The 17,758-nt window shown below is 40.2% G+C and overlaps 1 protein-coding gene across 1 annotated transcript in view; it reads right to left on the bottom strand.

The window, feature by feature from the left end:
* Positions 1-8,649: 8,649 nt before the first annotated feature.
* Positions 8,650-17,758, bottom strand: part of LOC104624386 (collagen alpha-1(XIX) chain-like) — a gene marked incomplete at its 5' end in the record, with an annotated part of 41,547 nt that continues 32,438 nt past the window's right edge. Inside the window, 3 exons of the mRNA XM_010291741.1 lie at positions 8,650-9,185; positions 9,423-9,500; positions 16,060-16,215. Of these exons, the coding sequence (XP_010290043.1) occupies positions 9,049-9,185; positions 9,423-9,500; positions 16,060-16,215 (371 nt within the window). The remainder of the gene's footprint in view (positions 9,186-9,422; positions 9,501-16,059; positions 16,216-17,758) is intronic.

Below are 17,758 nucleotides of genomic sequence, written 5' to 3'. Positions count from 1 at the left end.
ATATAAAAGTTTTATAGTAGAGATTACAGATTTTGAAGTAACAACTGTGGCTGTACAAAAAAAAAAGAACAAATAATGTTTTAACCCCCTAAATGTTTTTGTATGTATGGTTACATTCAATACCAATAAACAGAACAGCTAGAAGACAGCCATTAGACATCTCAAGTTGCCTTTTTTAGATAAACTCAATTTTTAGAAGAAAATATGCAATGTGGATATTTTGTTTCTCTCTGTATAAATTAAAATATTTGTGGTTTTGACTTTATCTTCTCTGAAGTGTATTCTCTCTCAAAGACAACAGTGAAACCATCCTATGATGTTTTCTCTCATTTCGCTATTAGTCATCCAAATTTTCAAATAGAAACAGAAAGTGCACACTTGCTTTAAGCATTGATTTTTTTTCCTAGCCCTTAATTGTCTATGTTCAAAACAGTTGACTTGTATGCCATGTGAGAATATAAAGAAACCACATGATCGATAGAGCTATGCATTTACCATGTAAGGTATAAGACAACACTAAAGGGACAGCTACTGGTATAACATATACTCTTAAAAGAAATGACTGAAAAAAAAACCAGATAAGCTTTCCCCAAACCAAACCTGCTGCTCTAGCTGCATTTAAGAGCCGCTTCTCTGGCACCTCATGTCTTGACAGAGAATGCCTAAAGAGACCGCTTGGGAGAAAGATGTCTGATAAAGCTGCCTACTAAAAGAACATATATTTGCGCATTTGTTTGTTAGAGGCTTTCGAGAACGAATTAAATGGGGGTTAATTTTGAGAATCTCTTTATGTCCCTTCCACAACCCAGTATTTTAAAATGATAAAATATAAGAGAGGTTGAATCTTTACAAGTGCTTCCACAGAAGCAGCGCTGGGTGAGATTTCAGGGAAAACATGGAGGAAGAAAACAGGCATAAAGAAAGGTGCCACCCTTCCCAGAGGCTCTGGGCAAAGCTTCAGACAGAAGGGTTTTCCTGCACCTCCAGTTCGGCCAAACTCTCTCACAAGCGACATCTCCTACGTTAACATGATGTGAAATCATCAGAATTTCATTCTTGAGAAGCAAACGCAGAGAACTGCATACGAGGTGATTAGCTTGGTCACACACATACAGCTCTCCTCTAAAGTTTTAGAATTAGATCAGTTTTTACTAATTTAGGGCACAGTCCTCAAAAGTACTCCTTACATAACGCAACAAATAAAATGTTACTGGTAATGACAAACTGTAGTTTCACCAGCAAACTTTTATTTTGACTATAAAGTGTGTAAAACTGTTAAAAAGAAAAAAACCCACATGATAACCAAATGAAAATATTATTTTCATATGTAATGCATAAACAATGAATCAAAAGAAGCAAAAACCCCCAACATTTAAATACAAATGTGAAGTGCTTTAAAAATATAGTCTGAAAAATGCATAAAATTCCACAATGGAAAGAAAATCATGTAGGAGAGAGAAGACATTCATGTGTAAAAACCAAATAAGAATTATTACAATCAAACAAATTCAACACTGAGGGTCAATTCAATGCAGAATCTATGTAAGTGGATAGCTTAACATTGTGACAGATTTTCTGCCTTCAAGCTGACTCCTGAGTTTTAACTTAAAATACAGAACTGAGGAATAAATCCTCAGGCCCATTATAAGTCATTATGGGATGTGCTGGTTAATTAAGTATTTACCAATTACGAGAGTGGAAAAAAATTTAGCTGAAGAATGGTAGACCATATACCAAAAAATACCAGGAACTGAATTGTTAGTAACAGCACATTCAAATAAATAAAGATTTAGAAAAATGAAGACAGAATTATGAATTTAAATGAAAGGTGTATCAACTATGGTGATACAGAAAAAAATAGTGCTAATTTCAATAAATATATTTAGAAGGCACAAAGCAAAAGAGAGTGAGAGGTTTCACAAGCCACTGACAGCGTGCCGCCCATTTGAACCAGATACTCCTGGAATCTCAGTGAAGTCCCGAGTAAATCTTGTTCTCATCTCTTTCTGGTTCAACATCACAAAATGCGATGAGATTTTTTTGAACAAAAGACTAGTGAAAATCACTTTACCCATCAGGATCTCTGCCACGGCTCCTCATGCTGGAGGTTTAATTGCGCTGTGATAAATATATGTTTTAGCTCCTCAGTTACTTGAGCGTAGGCAGGAACCAAGAGAAAAAAGTTTAACAACTGTCCTTAAAATGATAACCACAACCCAATCTGGTATTCTAAAATGGTGGCTGCAATGCTTTCCCTACTAGGCTACTAGAGAGTATTAGTAACACTGCTGCTGAATACTGCACTAAGAGAGAGAGAGAGAGAGATGTGTTATACATCTATAATTTTTATATATAGAGAGAGGGTTTGTATATGAGTTCATATATAAGTTTTCTGTCATGGCCATCACTGGGTTCAACCAACCTCATATGAACTGCTACCAAAAAACTCTTGCCAATATTTCACAAAGGCCAAAGTCTCCCTCTAACCAAAGGAGCTCTAGAGCACAGTCTGGAGCTGCTAAACGAGGCAAGAAAGCAAGGCTGGGGAGGATTACACTAGACTTTGCTTCCCTGAATACCCTAGTCATGATCCAAGTTTACCCAGAGCCAAACACAGATCTACAGGCAAACTGGTTCTTCCTTCAAAAAGGGAAAGTGTCAATAGATGGCACTTTCAAGGTTACTTAAAGGACAGAGAGAAGAAGAAACCGAGTCCCTTTGTTTCAGAGACAGCAGTGGTGGTTCCTCTTGGCAGAGCACAGCAGTTATGCTCCATGTACAAACACACACTGCATTTTTGCAAATGTTTTTAATTGCTTAGGTAATTGGGTGAAATGTGCTTGCTTGACGTACTCATCGCCGTATTATTATTTGGCCATGTCGTTTCTGGTTCCTTTACACTTAAAATACAGTCACTGCATCTCCTCTGCTCATGGGTCACAGATAAAGAAGAAATGTCTTTATTTTGTAGGGCACATTACTCCCATCTGATTTGTTTCAGCTTTAGTTTTATCCCCCTCCCTTCAATCTTTTGTTTTACTGTTCTGTTTTGCTTGCTGTGTACGCATTCAAAAGGACTAGTAAAACTGTGGCAGCTTCAGACAATAAATGAAGCAAGCTTGCTGACACCACTATGAAATTTGAGGAACGAAAATCATGTTAGTGGTCAAATTATTACCCAGCATCCTTTAAAAAGCCATTGATGTAGGAGTTCTCTTTTTTTCTTCTGGGAGAGTTAGGCAGCAAGAGAACAATGAGGATACCTAAAATCACATAAAGTTAAATGGTTCAGTGAATCAGTTTCTTCAATAACAGAGATTGTCTCATATCCAGACAGGAAAGTTATCTGCATCGGATTCCATGAACACATTAACATATATATAATTTAGGGAAGTTAAGGTCAAGGATTTTCACTTTTTTTTTTCCCTCCAGACTGTAGAGGCCTAAATTTCGCCAACCCATAGGAAAGCACAAGCCTCACTCACCCTGGTGTGGTCAAAAGCAAACCCCCCACTGAATTCAGCCAGCCCTGGCTTGCAGCCCCGGCGCCGAATTCTCCCCAGGGCTCGCTGTGGTAGCTTGTGCCTCTCCTTTCTCTGGTGCGCAGTTGCATCCTCCCTCTCACGATTTGGCAGGGAAGGAAAGGCTGTCATTTCTGACAGAGCCACAAACAGAAACATTTCCATTTCCATCCAGAATTCTGTTCCAGATGCAAACGGCCACATCATGATATAAAAAGCAATTTTCTATCCACTTAATACATTTCCCATTGAACCGAACCTTAAATGTTGCAAACCAAAAATATAACGAAGGAAAGAAGCAACCGGTTGGCACGTACTGTGATTCATTCAATGACAGCTGCATATTGTCCAGAAATGAAAGAAAACAACAAAATAAGGTATGCCATTGAAAATCCTTCAAATATACTGACTGGAGACAGAATAGATTTACATTGAAACTACCGTGAATAATTAAATGCCTTTGTGTTTATAGAACAGCAGACTCAGAGATAAAACTGCTAAAAAACATGTAGACTACAATCTTTTTAGCTGTGAACTTATTTTGGTCTAGAATCTGTAACGTTTGTTAGCAATTAATATCTGAAAATCACATTTGCTGAAGACATCATGAAGCTTGAGTTTTCCACTTAACCACCAAGCAAGGCAAGGTCACGGTTAAACTTGTTTTCCATGGCCTATACCCACCTACATGTATGGAGATGGATTTAAACATCCATCCAGTACAATCTACTTGTAGGGGACATAATGGATTCCAAGAAAAATTTGTATGACTCGATACATCCAGAATCTAACAAAAACATGATTAAAAAAAACCCCAAACCAACACTGTTTTGATTCCTGAGACACTTCTCGTGTTCTAACATGTCACGTTAGAGCAGCAGTGCTACTGCATTGGTAAAATGCAAGGTTAGGGCCTGGCTTTACGTCGTATATTTGGGGAAACAAGTTTATAAAATGCTAGTTTAACCTGTTGGGCTTTTATAAGACTTTTATGTAAACAGTACGGAAGAAGAAGAAAAAACCTGGGTGTATACTGACATGAAAAATAGTATTTCACCCTTGTGAAAAAGAAGTGCCAAAATATGTTGTGTGATTATCAATTAATTTAAAAAATACACGTACTTAACAAAGCTGTGCATATCTAACATCTGTCCTAATCCACAATCATAAAACATGAAGGAAGGATGGATGATACAATCAATCCTGTTTCCATATCACAGCGCTCTTTCAGCATCGAAACCAAATCCAGTTTAAGCCAAAAATACTCGTTCTTAAAACGCCACTAGGCTGCACTGCTACTCGATTGTAGGAAAATTACCCTTGTAATTTTTATTAACCATAGCAGGCTCCCTGCTCCCCTACAGACAAACATCATGTCAGCGGACATAGGTGGTGCCTGACAGTGGGGTGCACCACTACCGCATGTTCTTCTGTAACACATATATATATAAAACACAAATTAAAAGCAATGTTACCTGAAAATAATCATCCAAGAAAGGCAGTATTTCTGCAAATACTACCATGCAAAACTAAATGGATTTTAGAGGAAAAAAAATAAAACCAAAAACAAAACCAACAAGTCAGGCTCAAGAACAAAATCAGAATCACTGACTCTTGAGCTGTGAGTCCAGGCAGCACTGGGTCATTTCTTGCACTGCTGAGCGAGTTCAGCCTGTGGTTTCTCCTTTGTACTGGAAAGATGTTTTGAACTCCACCAGGTGGACAAAAGGAGGTATGCTGCAGCCTCAGAAAAGTTCCCATCTTACCAAGTGAATTACTTTCTTTAGACAAACTGACTAGTTCTGTACACAGCTATTTGAAGAAAATGTCAACATGTTCTGAGTCGATAATAACACAGCTTGCCATAAAAGAGAACAGTCTGACCCTGAACTAGAACAAAGCTCAGAGAGCTTTTAAAAAAGGTTTAAAACATTTTGTCAAAGATATTTCCGTTCAAAGTCCTGTTGTACGTGAACATGTCCAAATCAGAAAAATAGCTTGTGCTATTGGAAAAAAATGATCCTCTGTGTTTAGTTCCTTGCAGTGTTTACTGAAGGCAGACCGCTCAAAGCAGATATGAAATTGATAAAGCAAATTGCAAAATAGATTAGCACCCCTCTGCACTCCCCGGCCCCCTCCCCAAAACCCAAGACAACATCAGTCTGAACCTGCAAAGAAATTTCAGGGGCCAAACCAGAAAACCACGCAGAAGCACATTTCCAGCCACATTCTGCTTTCAGTTCTAAAAATGTAGAGTAGGAGCAACCCAGTGTGAAGTACAGTTAAGCTGGGACTAACTCTGTTCTACCCCAGTGAAGAAACATGGCATCTTTAAAAAGGTATCAAGGTAGCCCATATAACAAAATACCCGTTTTCTCACGTGAGAAAATTAAAGTGGGCTTTTAGCAAAATACAAAATAATGCAACAAGATAATTACCAAAGTTACCTGCAAATCAATTCAACGTGTTCAAATACATTTTAAAAGACCTTTAGATTTGAGCCTATAAAAAGAAAAAGGCATCTGTAGGAAACATAGATGAAAAAATAAACTTCTTCAAATACAAAAAGTGTTCTGCTTTCCGATAAGTTCAAGTAAATTAACATACAGCAATTGCATCTGGCAAACACCAGACGCTCCGTTTCAGCTAGGTAAAAGCCCCAAAATATACACATACCACTAACGCGGCGCAATAGTCTATGTACAGCCTTCCAGGACGGGGGTGCTCGGAAACCTCTCAGTCACGCGGATATCCTTTACAAGACAGCACCCTTTTTGATATTATCACAGAAAATGAAGTTTAACATTAACTTAGGAAGTAAAAAAAATATTTAGAATTTTTACACATATTGGAATTACTAAAGAAGTAAAAAGAAATCAATGAAAAAAGTGTTCATGCAAGATACCTGACCAGCAGTTCATTTGACTGAATGGAAAACAGCATGAGGGGCCTGGTCCTCCGCTGGTGCATGTATGTTGTGTGTATATACACACACACACACGATATATATACGTTGGTGCAAGGCCCCTGGCTTTACTCGCTGGGCTGGCAGACCCGTGGCCCGGGCAGCAGTAGGTGCCTCAGGACAGACAAGCGCTCGGTTTTAACGCCAGTTCCCAGCGTCCGTGCAGCTATGGCGCTCCAGGGACCGGATCTGGAAAGGTGGCCACGGCCGCAGAGCAAACCAAGACGTGCTCCGTGGGCACCGGAGGTCTGGAACGGGAGCGGTGTGTTTTGAGCTGAGCGCAGGCAGGACCTCTCGTTCCAAATGCACCTTCACCCCGCAGGATGGGCGCCCATCGCCCGCAGAGTGGAGGACGCGCTGGCCTAGAGAAGGGGCAGTTATTGCCTCCGGAGGGAGAGCGAGGGATGAGCAGAAGAGGAGGTGTGAGGACTGTGGGTCGCCCGTGGGATTTGACCTGTCTGTCCCCATCCTCACGAGGGACGGACAAAGCACCCTGACCCCCCAAGGGGTCCCCAGCTGCGGGGCATATTACAGCTCGCAGGTGCCCTTCAGGAGGTGGTTTCACCGTACGCCACAGGTTTTCTGTTGTCCTCCTTCCTGCTGCCCTCTCCTGTCCCAGGTGGTTACTCTCGGCCTTTGATCTCCGTGGTTACTTAAACATCGCTCTTGTGCCAAGCACCTTCTTCCCTCCAAGCATCTAACTGGTTAACACGTCACGCGGGTATGGTTTCCCACTCAGAAAGTGTGCCTGAAGGCTTGCCGGTGCTCCCCAGCTACCTGCGTTGACTCCATCGCCTCTCGCACCCATCTTGCTCCTCCTGTCCAGGTGCAAGTGCTAGGAACTCTATTCAGAACAAATTCCAATGTACTTCTTTTTTGAAAGACTCCCGCCAGTCATTCCTTACTGTTTTTAAGCAAAACCCAGAAGTCAGCCAGATCCGTGTCTCACAGCAACTTCTCTGGAACCCAGCGCTTCCAATCTGGGAAGGCTTCCCTGGCGGCTCAGTCCTGCTCAAGCATGAAGTCACCAAAACCAGTTCCCTGTCTGATGTGGGAGAGAACAACTGTCTTCCTACTGGTGGGGCAAGAGCCCTCACTACTGCTTTTGTACTACGGATTTATTTTGAGGTTGTGGGTTATAGCTGTCCATGTTCTCTCAATAGCACCTTCACTTTCTATTGCACTGTAGCACATTCCCTAGGACTAATCTAGGATCATCTGCTTCCCAATAATCAGGGGTGAAACTTTGGCCAACCCTACTCCCCCCTTTTCAGCGCCAGCCTCTGTGTGATTGATTTTCTCCATCTTTTCTTTTCCTCAATCCTTTGAGATCTATAGGATTTACACTTTATTCTGTTTTGTTCTTCATTGACCATGTCTGCTCCTGTTAAGATTTACTGAATGCCTGCGAGCTGCATGCAGTCATGCTCTCTGTAGTACGCCTTTCCAAGGAGGGTTTTGTCTTCTGCATTTCTCTTGAACTCAAATAATTTTTTGCAACCAGTTACTAGGACCTGTGAGTTTCGCATCCTACTGTTTCCCCGTTCTTCTCAAGCTTATTTTGGCACATAATCATTGCAGGAGGAAGAGGAAAACTGCACCACCAGTGAGATTAGAGGCTTGTGAAGTTCCTTCTTTCACTGTCTCACCGCGTACCCACCACCTCTGTTCTAAAGCAAGAGGTCGTCTTTGCTGCAAGCAGACATAATGGCAGAGTAGCTTGATTACAGGCAATGACACTACACTTACTAAGTCCACGTAACAGATAGAAGATGTGCCAGTTCTCAGTGGGGAACATCAACACCAGCCCCTAGCTGTTTAATATCTGGAGTATACGTAACCATGACTAAATGAATGTACAAACCTCAGCTGGGACAACATCCAGTCAGGGAGAGATGCTTCTCGGGGCTACACCTGGCAAATTTCCAGTCAATCTGAAGCTAAAGGTTGGGTGGGGTTAGAGAGATCATAAACACATCTTCATTTCCTTCTTCGACATCTAGGAAGCGACTGAAATGGTGGGTAGCGTTCGTGGTGCATGGCACAGACCCGGTTCAGAAGGTGTGCCGGAGCCTCCTTGAGGGACATCAATGTTTAGTCTAGAGTTCCCAGTGCTCCAGCTCAGGTCCTGCATTTGCCATGAATGGGTGTGCTTTAAAACTTCAGAAATGCACTTTCTCCACTGAAACTTCACCATCAGCAAGAAAAATACAGCCAGCTTACATACTGAGGCATACATACTGTCTTGAGTTATAATAAAATACTTTTTGTTTGAAGAAAGATGCTTAAGAAAATTATTTGGGCCTATTTTCTTCTCTAAGCAAGATAAATATGAGAAACATAACACATGGAATGCACTCTGGAAAATAAATGTCATCCTTTCATAATTACGACACTGCAAGTAACATAGAAATAGGCTCAATTCCGTGCCTTATAAATTATCTATATACCATACAGTGTTGAGGGGAAAAAAAAAATGCACCAATTATTTCAAAGATTAAATTAACTTATTGAAAGGAGTGAAAAGTGACCGTGAACCCAAGTGTCTACGGGACAGGGTTTTTATTTCCCGCTGGTGCGTGACCGAGTCTGTGATATGTGGTAATAGCAATCTGCCGGATTGCATCTTCCGTTGGGTCCAGGTGGCCCCTGCGGTCCGGGTGAGCCTGGCGTTCCCGCTGGGCCTGGCAGGCCAGTAGCTGGTAAAACAAAGTTAGAATTAGCCAAGTGCTCTCCGGGGCGCGCGCGGTGCCCCGCGTTTCACCACTGACAGCCAGCTGCACGCCAGCTCACGCGCGAGAAGGCGAGGGGGTCTGACCTTGCGCTATGACCGAACGTGGGAAGAAAGGCAGGAGTGTAAAACCGGGGCGCGACCCAGGAGAAAGGCCTGTCAGTTCATAAATGGCAACAGCAGAAATAAATCTGGAGACTTGTACCTGCAGGGCCAGGTGGTCCAGGGTTACCGGGCAGTCCAATTCCAGGCTCACCTCTTTCCCCTTTCTGTCCTCTATAACCTACACAGAATAAAGATATGAAAATAAAAGCGTCCTCGTATTATAGACAGTGATCTTCCATATACCTTCTTGACAGGACAAATCAAGAGAAAGGTAATTGTGAAAACACATGCTCAGTTCTTTTTCCGAGACAGCTCCTATGTCTACATGTTCCTTCTGGAAAATACGAGGATCCCTAGCAGTAACCGTTGCATCCTCTGCCCGAGGACTCTCGCTACGTTCGCTAGCGGGACCCTTCTCCGAAACTTTAAGTCACCTTCCTGAAGCTCCTCTAATAAAGAATCAAAGGCGTATTCTGCTCCAGTGTTACCTGTTCGATGAAGTGATGTAAAGCACCGACCCAAAGGCCGTCTGGAGTCTGACCAGCCCTTCTCTGATAGCCCACAAACTGAGCGAGACTTCGCCCTCTCCGCGCTACATAAATCCCTACGTCTGCACTTTTTCAGACGGTAAACTGGAACTTATATGCTTAAATAGTCCCCTGTATGGAAGGGAAGACCCACTCCCCCGCAGCCTTACACAGCCACCCTCATGTGGAATGACGCATCTTTAGAGTTTGTGCAGATTTCGGATTCTAGCATGCAAAGCCTACTTTGACCCAGGTGCCTGTATAGTGTTAACAAGGTGTGATTACTAATTATGCTTTGAATATTTGTGTCCGTTTTCTTCTCAGGCCATGGCTTGGTATTTATCTAAACGGCTTCCATCTTCTCAGGTGCTGCAACTCATGTCCAACCTACTTCATTTTCTTTAAACTGTAAAAAAATTTAATAGTTGGAAACACTCAGGCTGCATTACAGCAGAGGACTTGTGGGTATCAGTATAGCATTTTTCTTGATATTTCAAGTTAAAAATCCATCTAAAAATGTAGCTTTTCTGTTTACAGAATGTAATTTATGTAGGACAGAGGTTGAATGCATTTTTTAAAGGACTAAGTGTGGCACCTGCCACAACCCCTTACTTTAAAAGGGATTATAAGGAAACCCTCTTCCCTCCCCAGCACCTCAGACGTTGGCATGTAAGGTGACATATGTTGAAGATTAATTTCCTAACTCCTGGTCACATTAGGAATTAAATTTATTCTGCTTCAGTGGTCAGTACATTTCCAGGATCACCTGTGCCATACAATAAACTTCCTCTTGTGAAGAGCTTTAACTTAGGCTGAACTAGGAAAGCCACAGCTGACCAGTCAGCATAGTGGTATCAATCCACCTGATGTCTCATGAAGATTGATGGGCATTGGCAGATGGATGGCAAAGGATGTCTAGTCAGTGTACTGTGGTCTACGGCAATGCTGGTACTTCACAGGACAATTGTAAGTGCTGTAGGTACCAACTCAGGGTTGTTCCGACGGACACAATACAGTAGGAATGATACACAAAGTATTCAAGCTTTCCGTTAAACACAAGCTCATTATACACTTTGGTAGAAAGTCTATCATCTGTTGCAATCATTCTAGATTTCAAAACAGAACATCAATTATCTTACTCTTCTCTCAGGACCCCAACAAGTAAATTACAGTGAGGGAAAAAAACATTAGAAAATGCATGCAGAGTGACATGCATAACGTAACAAAAGGAAATTAACTATTTAAAAGCTCACAGAGAAACAAACTTAAAATATTAATCATGCATTCTGGTCACCAAGTTGTGTTAAGCAGAATTGTACAAGGCATATATGCACACAAGCTATAAAGGCCCAGAAAAGGGAATATACAGGTATTTGTATTCAATTGTGAATCTTGATTTTGCTCTTTAATGACCATGGTGGTATTTATAAATACATCAAGTTGACTGGCTCTGAAAATCTTGTGTAATGCATAGTAGTTGCTACCGTTTGAGAAGCTCAATCACACAACCACAGGATCTATTACATTTCCTATTTATTATATATATCTATCTATGTTTCTTACTTTACAATAGATAGTTACAGTACATTTCTCACTACAAACCCAGTTAATTGTAATTTTACAAAGTAGTGCTGCCACTGATCATTTGTTTTGCTTTTCTTTTTCTTTAGTTACGGGGAAAAGAGAGAAATCACATTTACGATATATCACATTTACAAGCTCCATGTTAACCATTACTGTAGGTATCCGAGACATTATAGTTGAAAAGAGACTGAGATAGACTGAAAGATTCTGTAAACTTCACTGGAATCCAAGACAATGAGGAAAATAACCCACAATAGCACAAAGAGCAGCCTGCCAGTGCAAATGTATGATCCAGGGTAGTGTAAACCATTACTGGCTGTATCTGAATACATGTGCAAAGGTGTAATTTGTGCACAGTGGCAGGTACGTTCTGTTGACACGGAAGTTTAATACAAAAATTCCCAGGTATCTTTTCTAAAAATACGGCTTTATTTAACAGGATGTAAGAATATCAGCAAACAGGCTTATATGTAAACAATCAGAACAATGTAATGTGTAATTCTATCAAGAAAATATTTGATTTCTGATGAGGTATATTTTGCTCAAAAGTAGGGCCACGATTACACTTCTAGAGGATAATATCACTTATCTGTCTGAGCTTAAAGTGACAAACTCATACACAGTCAAAGGAAAATACTACCATACACTTAAATCAGATCTTGATATATTGTTTTTTACTTAAGGCACATATAAGATTCTGTCTATTTTTACTGGTAGAATTACAATTCCAGTAAGAGGTACCTTCTTAATTCAAAAGGCAACTGCTTTAGCAAAGCCTTTCACTTGGGTTCTAGAAGTTTTGTTGTAATTCCTGCAACCCAAAAGTTGTAGTATGTAAACATGTACCCAAGGTGGGTAGTACGGTAAACACTTGGTAGCAGTATGTAGCGAGTACGTGTTCAAACGGATAAGCTTTCTTCTGCTCATGGGTGAGTGGTGATAGCTAAAGTACAGCTCTTGGTTTGGTGCTTGTCACAAACACCATGGTCAGAAGCGTCGCTACCACAACACCCTCAGCTCTACTTGGATATGACACAAGTTCATGTCTATGAACTTGGAGGTAAAAATTTCTCTCATTTAAACAGCTCCAGAAGGTATTCCTCTCACATCATGGAGACCCTCTTCCACCTGCATGGATTATGCAGCACCTGAAACTAGCATGTCAAGTGTCTAGAGGAATCTGAGGTTCTTTACTACAAATATGAGGCAAACATATTACCATGATGGGGAACAATGAGACCAAAGTATCCACTGTGATATACTAAGCAAATACTCTGCGTTCTTAAAAACAAACAACTGGAAAGCAACAGGAAGGGTGCTAAGAGCAAGTCTTCTCATCCAGCCTCCAGTGCATATTCTGAATTCCTTCTGTGTGTTACAGTCCTCTCAACTGAGAGGTAGTAGCTGGGTTTCAAATCGAAGTAAAACAGGTTAACTTCACCCTCTACAGCAAACAGAACAGTTTGCAGGAGGTAACACTTGAAACCAGTGCAGTTATTTCAGAAGAGTGACTGTGTTTGGACAACATCCATTAAAATGGGTTCCTGATGTCAGCCAAGGTTTCTAGATGCTCCCACCATGCAAATGAAGAATTATAATAAGAGATACACATTTTACAACAGAGGTTAGCAATAAAGATAAGGAATTTTGACTATTCATCGCATGGTATTTTAGTTCCCTGAGCTGTGATATTTGATTCCTCCAGGCTACCATGAGTTATGAAGACCTATAAAAAACTGTTACGTTTCCTTGATTTGATAGAAAAGGTGAAGTTTTAACTAAGATGAATCCTTTTGTCTATTGAGAAAAAAACAATAGTCATATTAATGTAGAGGATAATATCCCAAGGTGAATTTGTTCTAATGGACCAAAATTCACTTTCTATTATAGTTTTAAAAATGCAATTAAGTCGGTGCAGTTAATTGAGCCCGATCCTCTAACACATGACAAAGTGGCTGACTGTTTGCAAATGGATGACACTGCAATAGCTTGTCTATGAAGTTGTGACACAAACTTCCTATTTCTCTATGAGACATTAGCATCCTTTAAAACACATACAGAGTAAACAAGTTTCTCTGCTCTCCCTTAAGCAGATGATGTGCACTTTGCTGGTAACTGCCTCACAGCATCAGCTTGCTGATGCATATGCCATAAGGGTTTTTTTTAAATGAAGAAATATATATATAAAAATCTTCCAATCACTATTGTATGAAGTCTGTTTAAATGCCAATTGCATATTTCATCATTTAAGTTGCAACTCTTCGTTGTTTTTTGTTTACATACTGTATTTTTTCTATGACATTCATAAAAAATCAAAATTATTTGTATCTGAAATACCGGGAAGTACCTGAGTAAGAACAACCTTGCTGAAGGCCAGCAGGTAACATTCTGGACTTCATTAGAAATGACTGACTCTATTCCCAAGAGTCTAGCAATTCCTTAAATACACTTTTTGAAGACCATGCCTGCACTTCCAAGACTTAGAATCTATGTTTTCTGCTTCTGGGACTAACACCTACCTATCGGTCTGCTGTGCAGAAGGATGTTCTGGTGGAATCCGACTGGGCCAGGCCAGGCCAGTTCAGTTCCTGGAGGAACTTGAGGTGCACGGAGTTGCAAGTTAAGTGCCTGCTCGGACACACGCCGGCAGCTGCCCTTCCTGCTGGCGGGCTCGAGCAGGCGCTCTGCTCAGCGTGCAGCATCACAAACTGCTCTGGAGGGGCTTGCAGAGGTCCTCTTAATTGCTTTCCAAAAGTCCACTTCTTTTCACTGGCTGTATGGGACAAGTGACTCACTCACTCTGCCGGCCCAGGTGTGCGTTACTGCACACAGCAAAACCTCATCAAAACCCTGGAGTTGGCAATCTGGGCTACAACCAAGAAATATAATAAGGAGTATCTGGTAGTCAGTACCAAATGCGTATTTTATGACTTGGGCGGATGTGCATGCAGCATGTTACCTTGATGGTCTCAGCCACACATGCACGTAATGTGCTTCTCCAAGAGGTCTTCTCTGCTATGTCTTTTATGGTTGAAAATAAGCTGGAATATGGAAGGATACTTTTCAATCTGGTCAGAAATTTGAGTTTCTTTCTACTGTTGGCACAAAACAGGAACACGCAGAGGCACAACTGGGAGAGGCATGAACAGTATTTGTAAGTGAGCTTCTCTCACCATACTATCTCCTAGTTAGAGTGTGAAAAGAAGGCAAGACAAATTTTTGGTTTTCTTCCCTTGGAAGTATAGTTTTATATATGCTTTGATGTATCAGAGAAGTAAATGCTTCTCACTTAGCTTAACTTTTACTAATCAAAAAAGAGTATTGAGCATATTGGTAAAACAAATGGAAATCCTGCATACACAGGCCACTACTTGTACTTAAGCATAAGGCATGAAAAAGCAGCTTTATTTTCTTTTTTCAAGCACAGCTATCATCTTTACTCTTGATGCTCGCTAGCCTAGTACAACATTCCACATCTCAGAAGCATCATCGAACACTCTGGCACTGACATTGAAGTTGACTGTTTCCAGTGATTGGAATATTTAGGTAATGATGAAGTCAGTGTTGTAAGATTCTAAGCCTCTTATTGTTTTCCTTGATCCTTTATTCTTGTTCTTCTCATTCTGAGCTCATCACACTTTTCAAGCTTCTGTCAGGGGTTTGCGCTTATCAGTGTTAGTAAGTCTTTATTCTTCTGATAGCTTTAGGATCCACACATCTTCAGCTTTGCTCTCATGTTCTTCATTCCAGTCTGACTTGCTCTGACTCCAGAGCAGACCAAACTAACAAAAGATAATAAAGAACTACCTACAGATAAACTGCAAATTACATATTGCCCACAAAATATTATTCATTGATAAATTCTTTTTTCTTTTTGTTCTGCTCTCCTCTTCCTTTTAATCTCTGACAGTCTGACTCTACAGTACAGCACAGCTACAACGAGCCTGGATCCCTTGAAGCTAATTTTGCAGGAAAAGACAGTTCAGTGGAATCAGAGTCCTATACTGTCTGAATGCATTGCAATGTACAAATTACCATTTGGGTTATAGTGAAAAGTTGATTGGTCTGAAATGGATTTGTGAAAATAGATTATTTCACTATAATAAGGATTAATGTCGTAATATTTCAGTTTTCACTGCTTCTTAAAGAACTATATTTGCCTTCAGTTTTTGCTCCCCTGTGTTGTCTCAGGATCAGAGCTGAGAGCACTCAGACTTGGAGATCAAATTTTCTTACTTAAGATGGTGTCTCAATATGGAACAGGATCTAGTTACATTGGAGTGCTGGCATTGGTTTTCTTCCTTGTTAAGGTATTTCAGAAAAAAAAAACCAAACCTGCTACAGTAGTCTAGATATCTGTCAGCTTTAGATATCTGTCAGTAATTAACTTTATCATTTATTAGAATAAATGCACTGATTAGGAGTTTTTAATCAGTAAAATCCACACATTTACAATGGGTTAATATTTAGATCTAGTCTGGAAAAACATAAGTACAGTTTTAAAAGTTAAACATTAGGAAGCTAGATAGGTAGTCCTGACTTATTTAATAATCATTAGCAAGTGTATAAATATTTCAAGATACAATTCATGTATCTTTGAATATTGAAACTTTTTGGAATTCCTACCTTGAATTCCACGTTCTCCTGGTGGGCCTGGCAAACCATCCTTTCCTGGTGGCCCTGGTAAGCCATCTTTTCCTGGGGGCCCTGGTTTTCCATGAGCTTGGGAGGCAAGCATCGCAGCAGGCAGCTTCAGCTGGGATACAAACTGGGCCATCCTTTCTTCATTAACAAAGGACACAAGGAATAGCGGTAAGAAATCTGCTAGCAAAATAACGGGAAACTAAATAAATCCCAAAACCCCAGCTAAAGTAAGTTTCTGGAAGTAAGGTGTTTAATCCTTCTAAATGTCAAGGTATTAAATGTTCCCAAAGGTACTGAGGTCTTCTGTTCCAACTCAGACTCATGTCTGAGTCTCTACCCTTCAAAATAATCTGCATTTGTACTAAAGTTTCTATTACTACTCTCTTTTACTAATGTATTCGGTATTTCAAATGACTTCTGACTCCTGTTCATGGAACTACTTAAAATACATGAATACAGAATAAGTAGTACTTAACACCCCTAAGAAGGGCTACCTTATATGTTTGTAACTCATATTAAATTGCAAAGTAGAGCTTAAACACCACGAACAGTTCTTGGCATCAAACAAAAAATAAGCAAGGTGATAGAAAATAGGCAAAGTGAAACAAAGCAAAAAATAGATCTGTGGGACCACTAGTGAGGTATAGAAAATAGAATAGGTATAAAGACCAATATTCCCTCTAGGCAGGACACCTGTTAATACTTTCTTTTTATGAATAGGCTAAATACTTGTTACCATTCAATGTGAATAGGAAAAGGATGTAACTTCAGCCAACAAACTGCTCTTGAAATACATAGTAGGTTGAACTCCTAAGGGGTAGCAGTCCGGGGAAGGGTGAAAACATACAAAAAGATAGCCTTGTTGTAAAGTGAAAAACTGCCTGAGCAGTTTAAAAAGCCTCAAGCTTTATATGATTTCTTTTATCCCTAAAAGATAAAAGGGTTTGTATCCACAGATATTAACGACAAAATAGCTAAGCATATTGCAGACATAAGAAATGCAGTTTGCAATGGAAGAGAAGCTACTGTTAAGAGGTGTTCTAGCAGAAGCTTGTTTCAGACACCTACCTGAGTCACAGCTTTTCAACCCTGACTAAGAAAACGCTGGGGAAGAAAAATATTTCCTTTTCAGAGTAAGGACACAGCTAAGAAAGGTTACATAGTACAAAGGCCTTGGCTGAATCTGGTACTTGCCTAAAATTGTGCCAGAAGTTGGTCTGCAAGGGAGCTTTGGAGCTCGGCAGGGCTGTTTGCTGAAAATGCACAGCAGTTTAGACCTGCGTGACTGAAAGCTGTCACGCTTTTCTCCCATTTAGATAGCCATTAAGTGGTCAAAATAATTAGATATTTCTATTGTCTCCACTTTAATAAATATTCAGTGTCTTAATGATGTGTCAGCTACATATGAATCTATAATAACATGCGATACGTACCTATATCTACAATGAAACATACATATGTTTGCTGTTATGATCTGGAGCCAGCTACCTTTTAATGCTAATCTTTTATATAAGGAAATACTCTGGTTAACAAATACTATATTTTATAATTGTTTGAACATAATTATATTAAATAGACTTCAACAGCACTTAAACATAGCTACAATGACAAGACAGCTGCTAAGTCCAATGTAAATACGATTACATGTAAAGAAATTTGTATAAAGGCTGTAGGGATGTAA

Source organism: Phaethon lepturus, unplaced genomic scaffold (genome assembly GCF_000687285.1).
Source record: "Phaethon lepturus isolate BGI_N335 unplaced genomic scaffold, ASM68728v1 scaffold13977, whole genome shotgun sequence".
Classification (NCBI taxonomy): domain Eukaryota; kingdom Metazoa; phylum Chordata; class Aves; order Phaethontiformes; family Phaethontidae; genus Phaethon; species Phaethon lepturus.
Note: the sequence above shows the minus strand (reverse complement) of the source record. Positions and strands in the feature narration are given on the sequence as shown.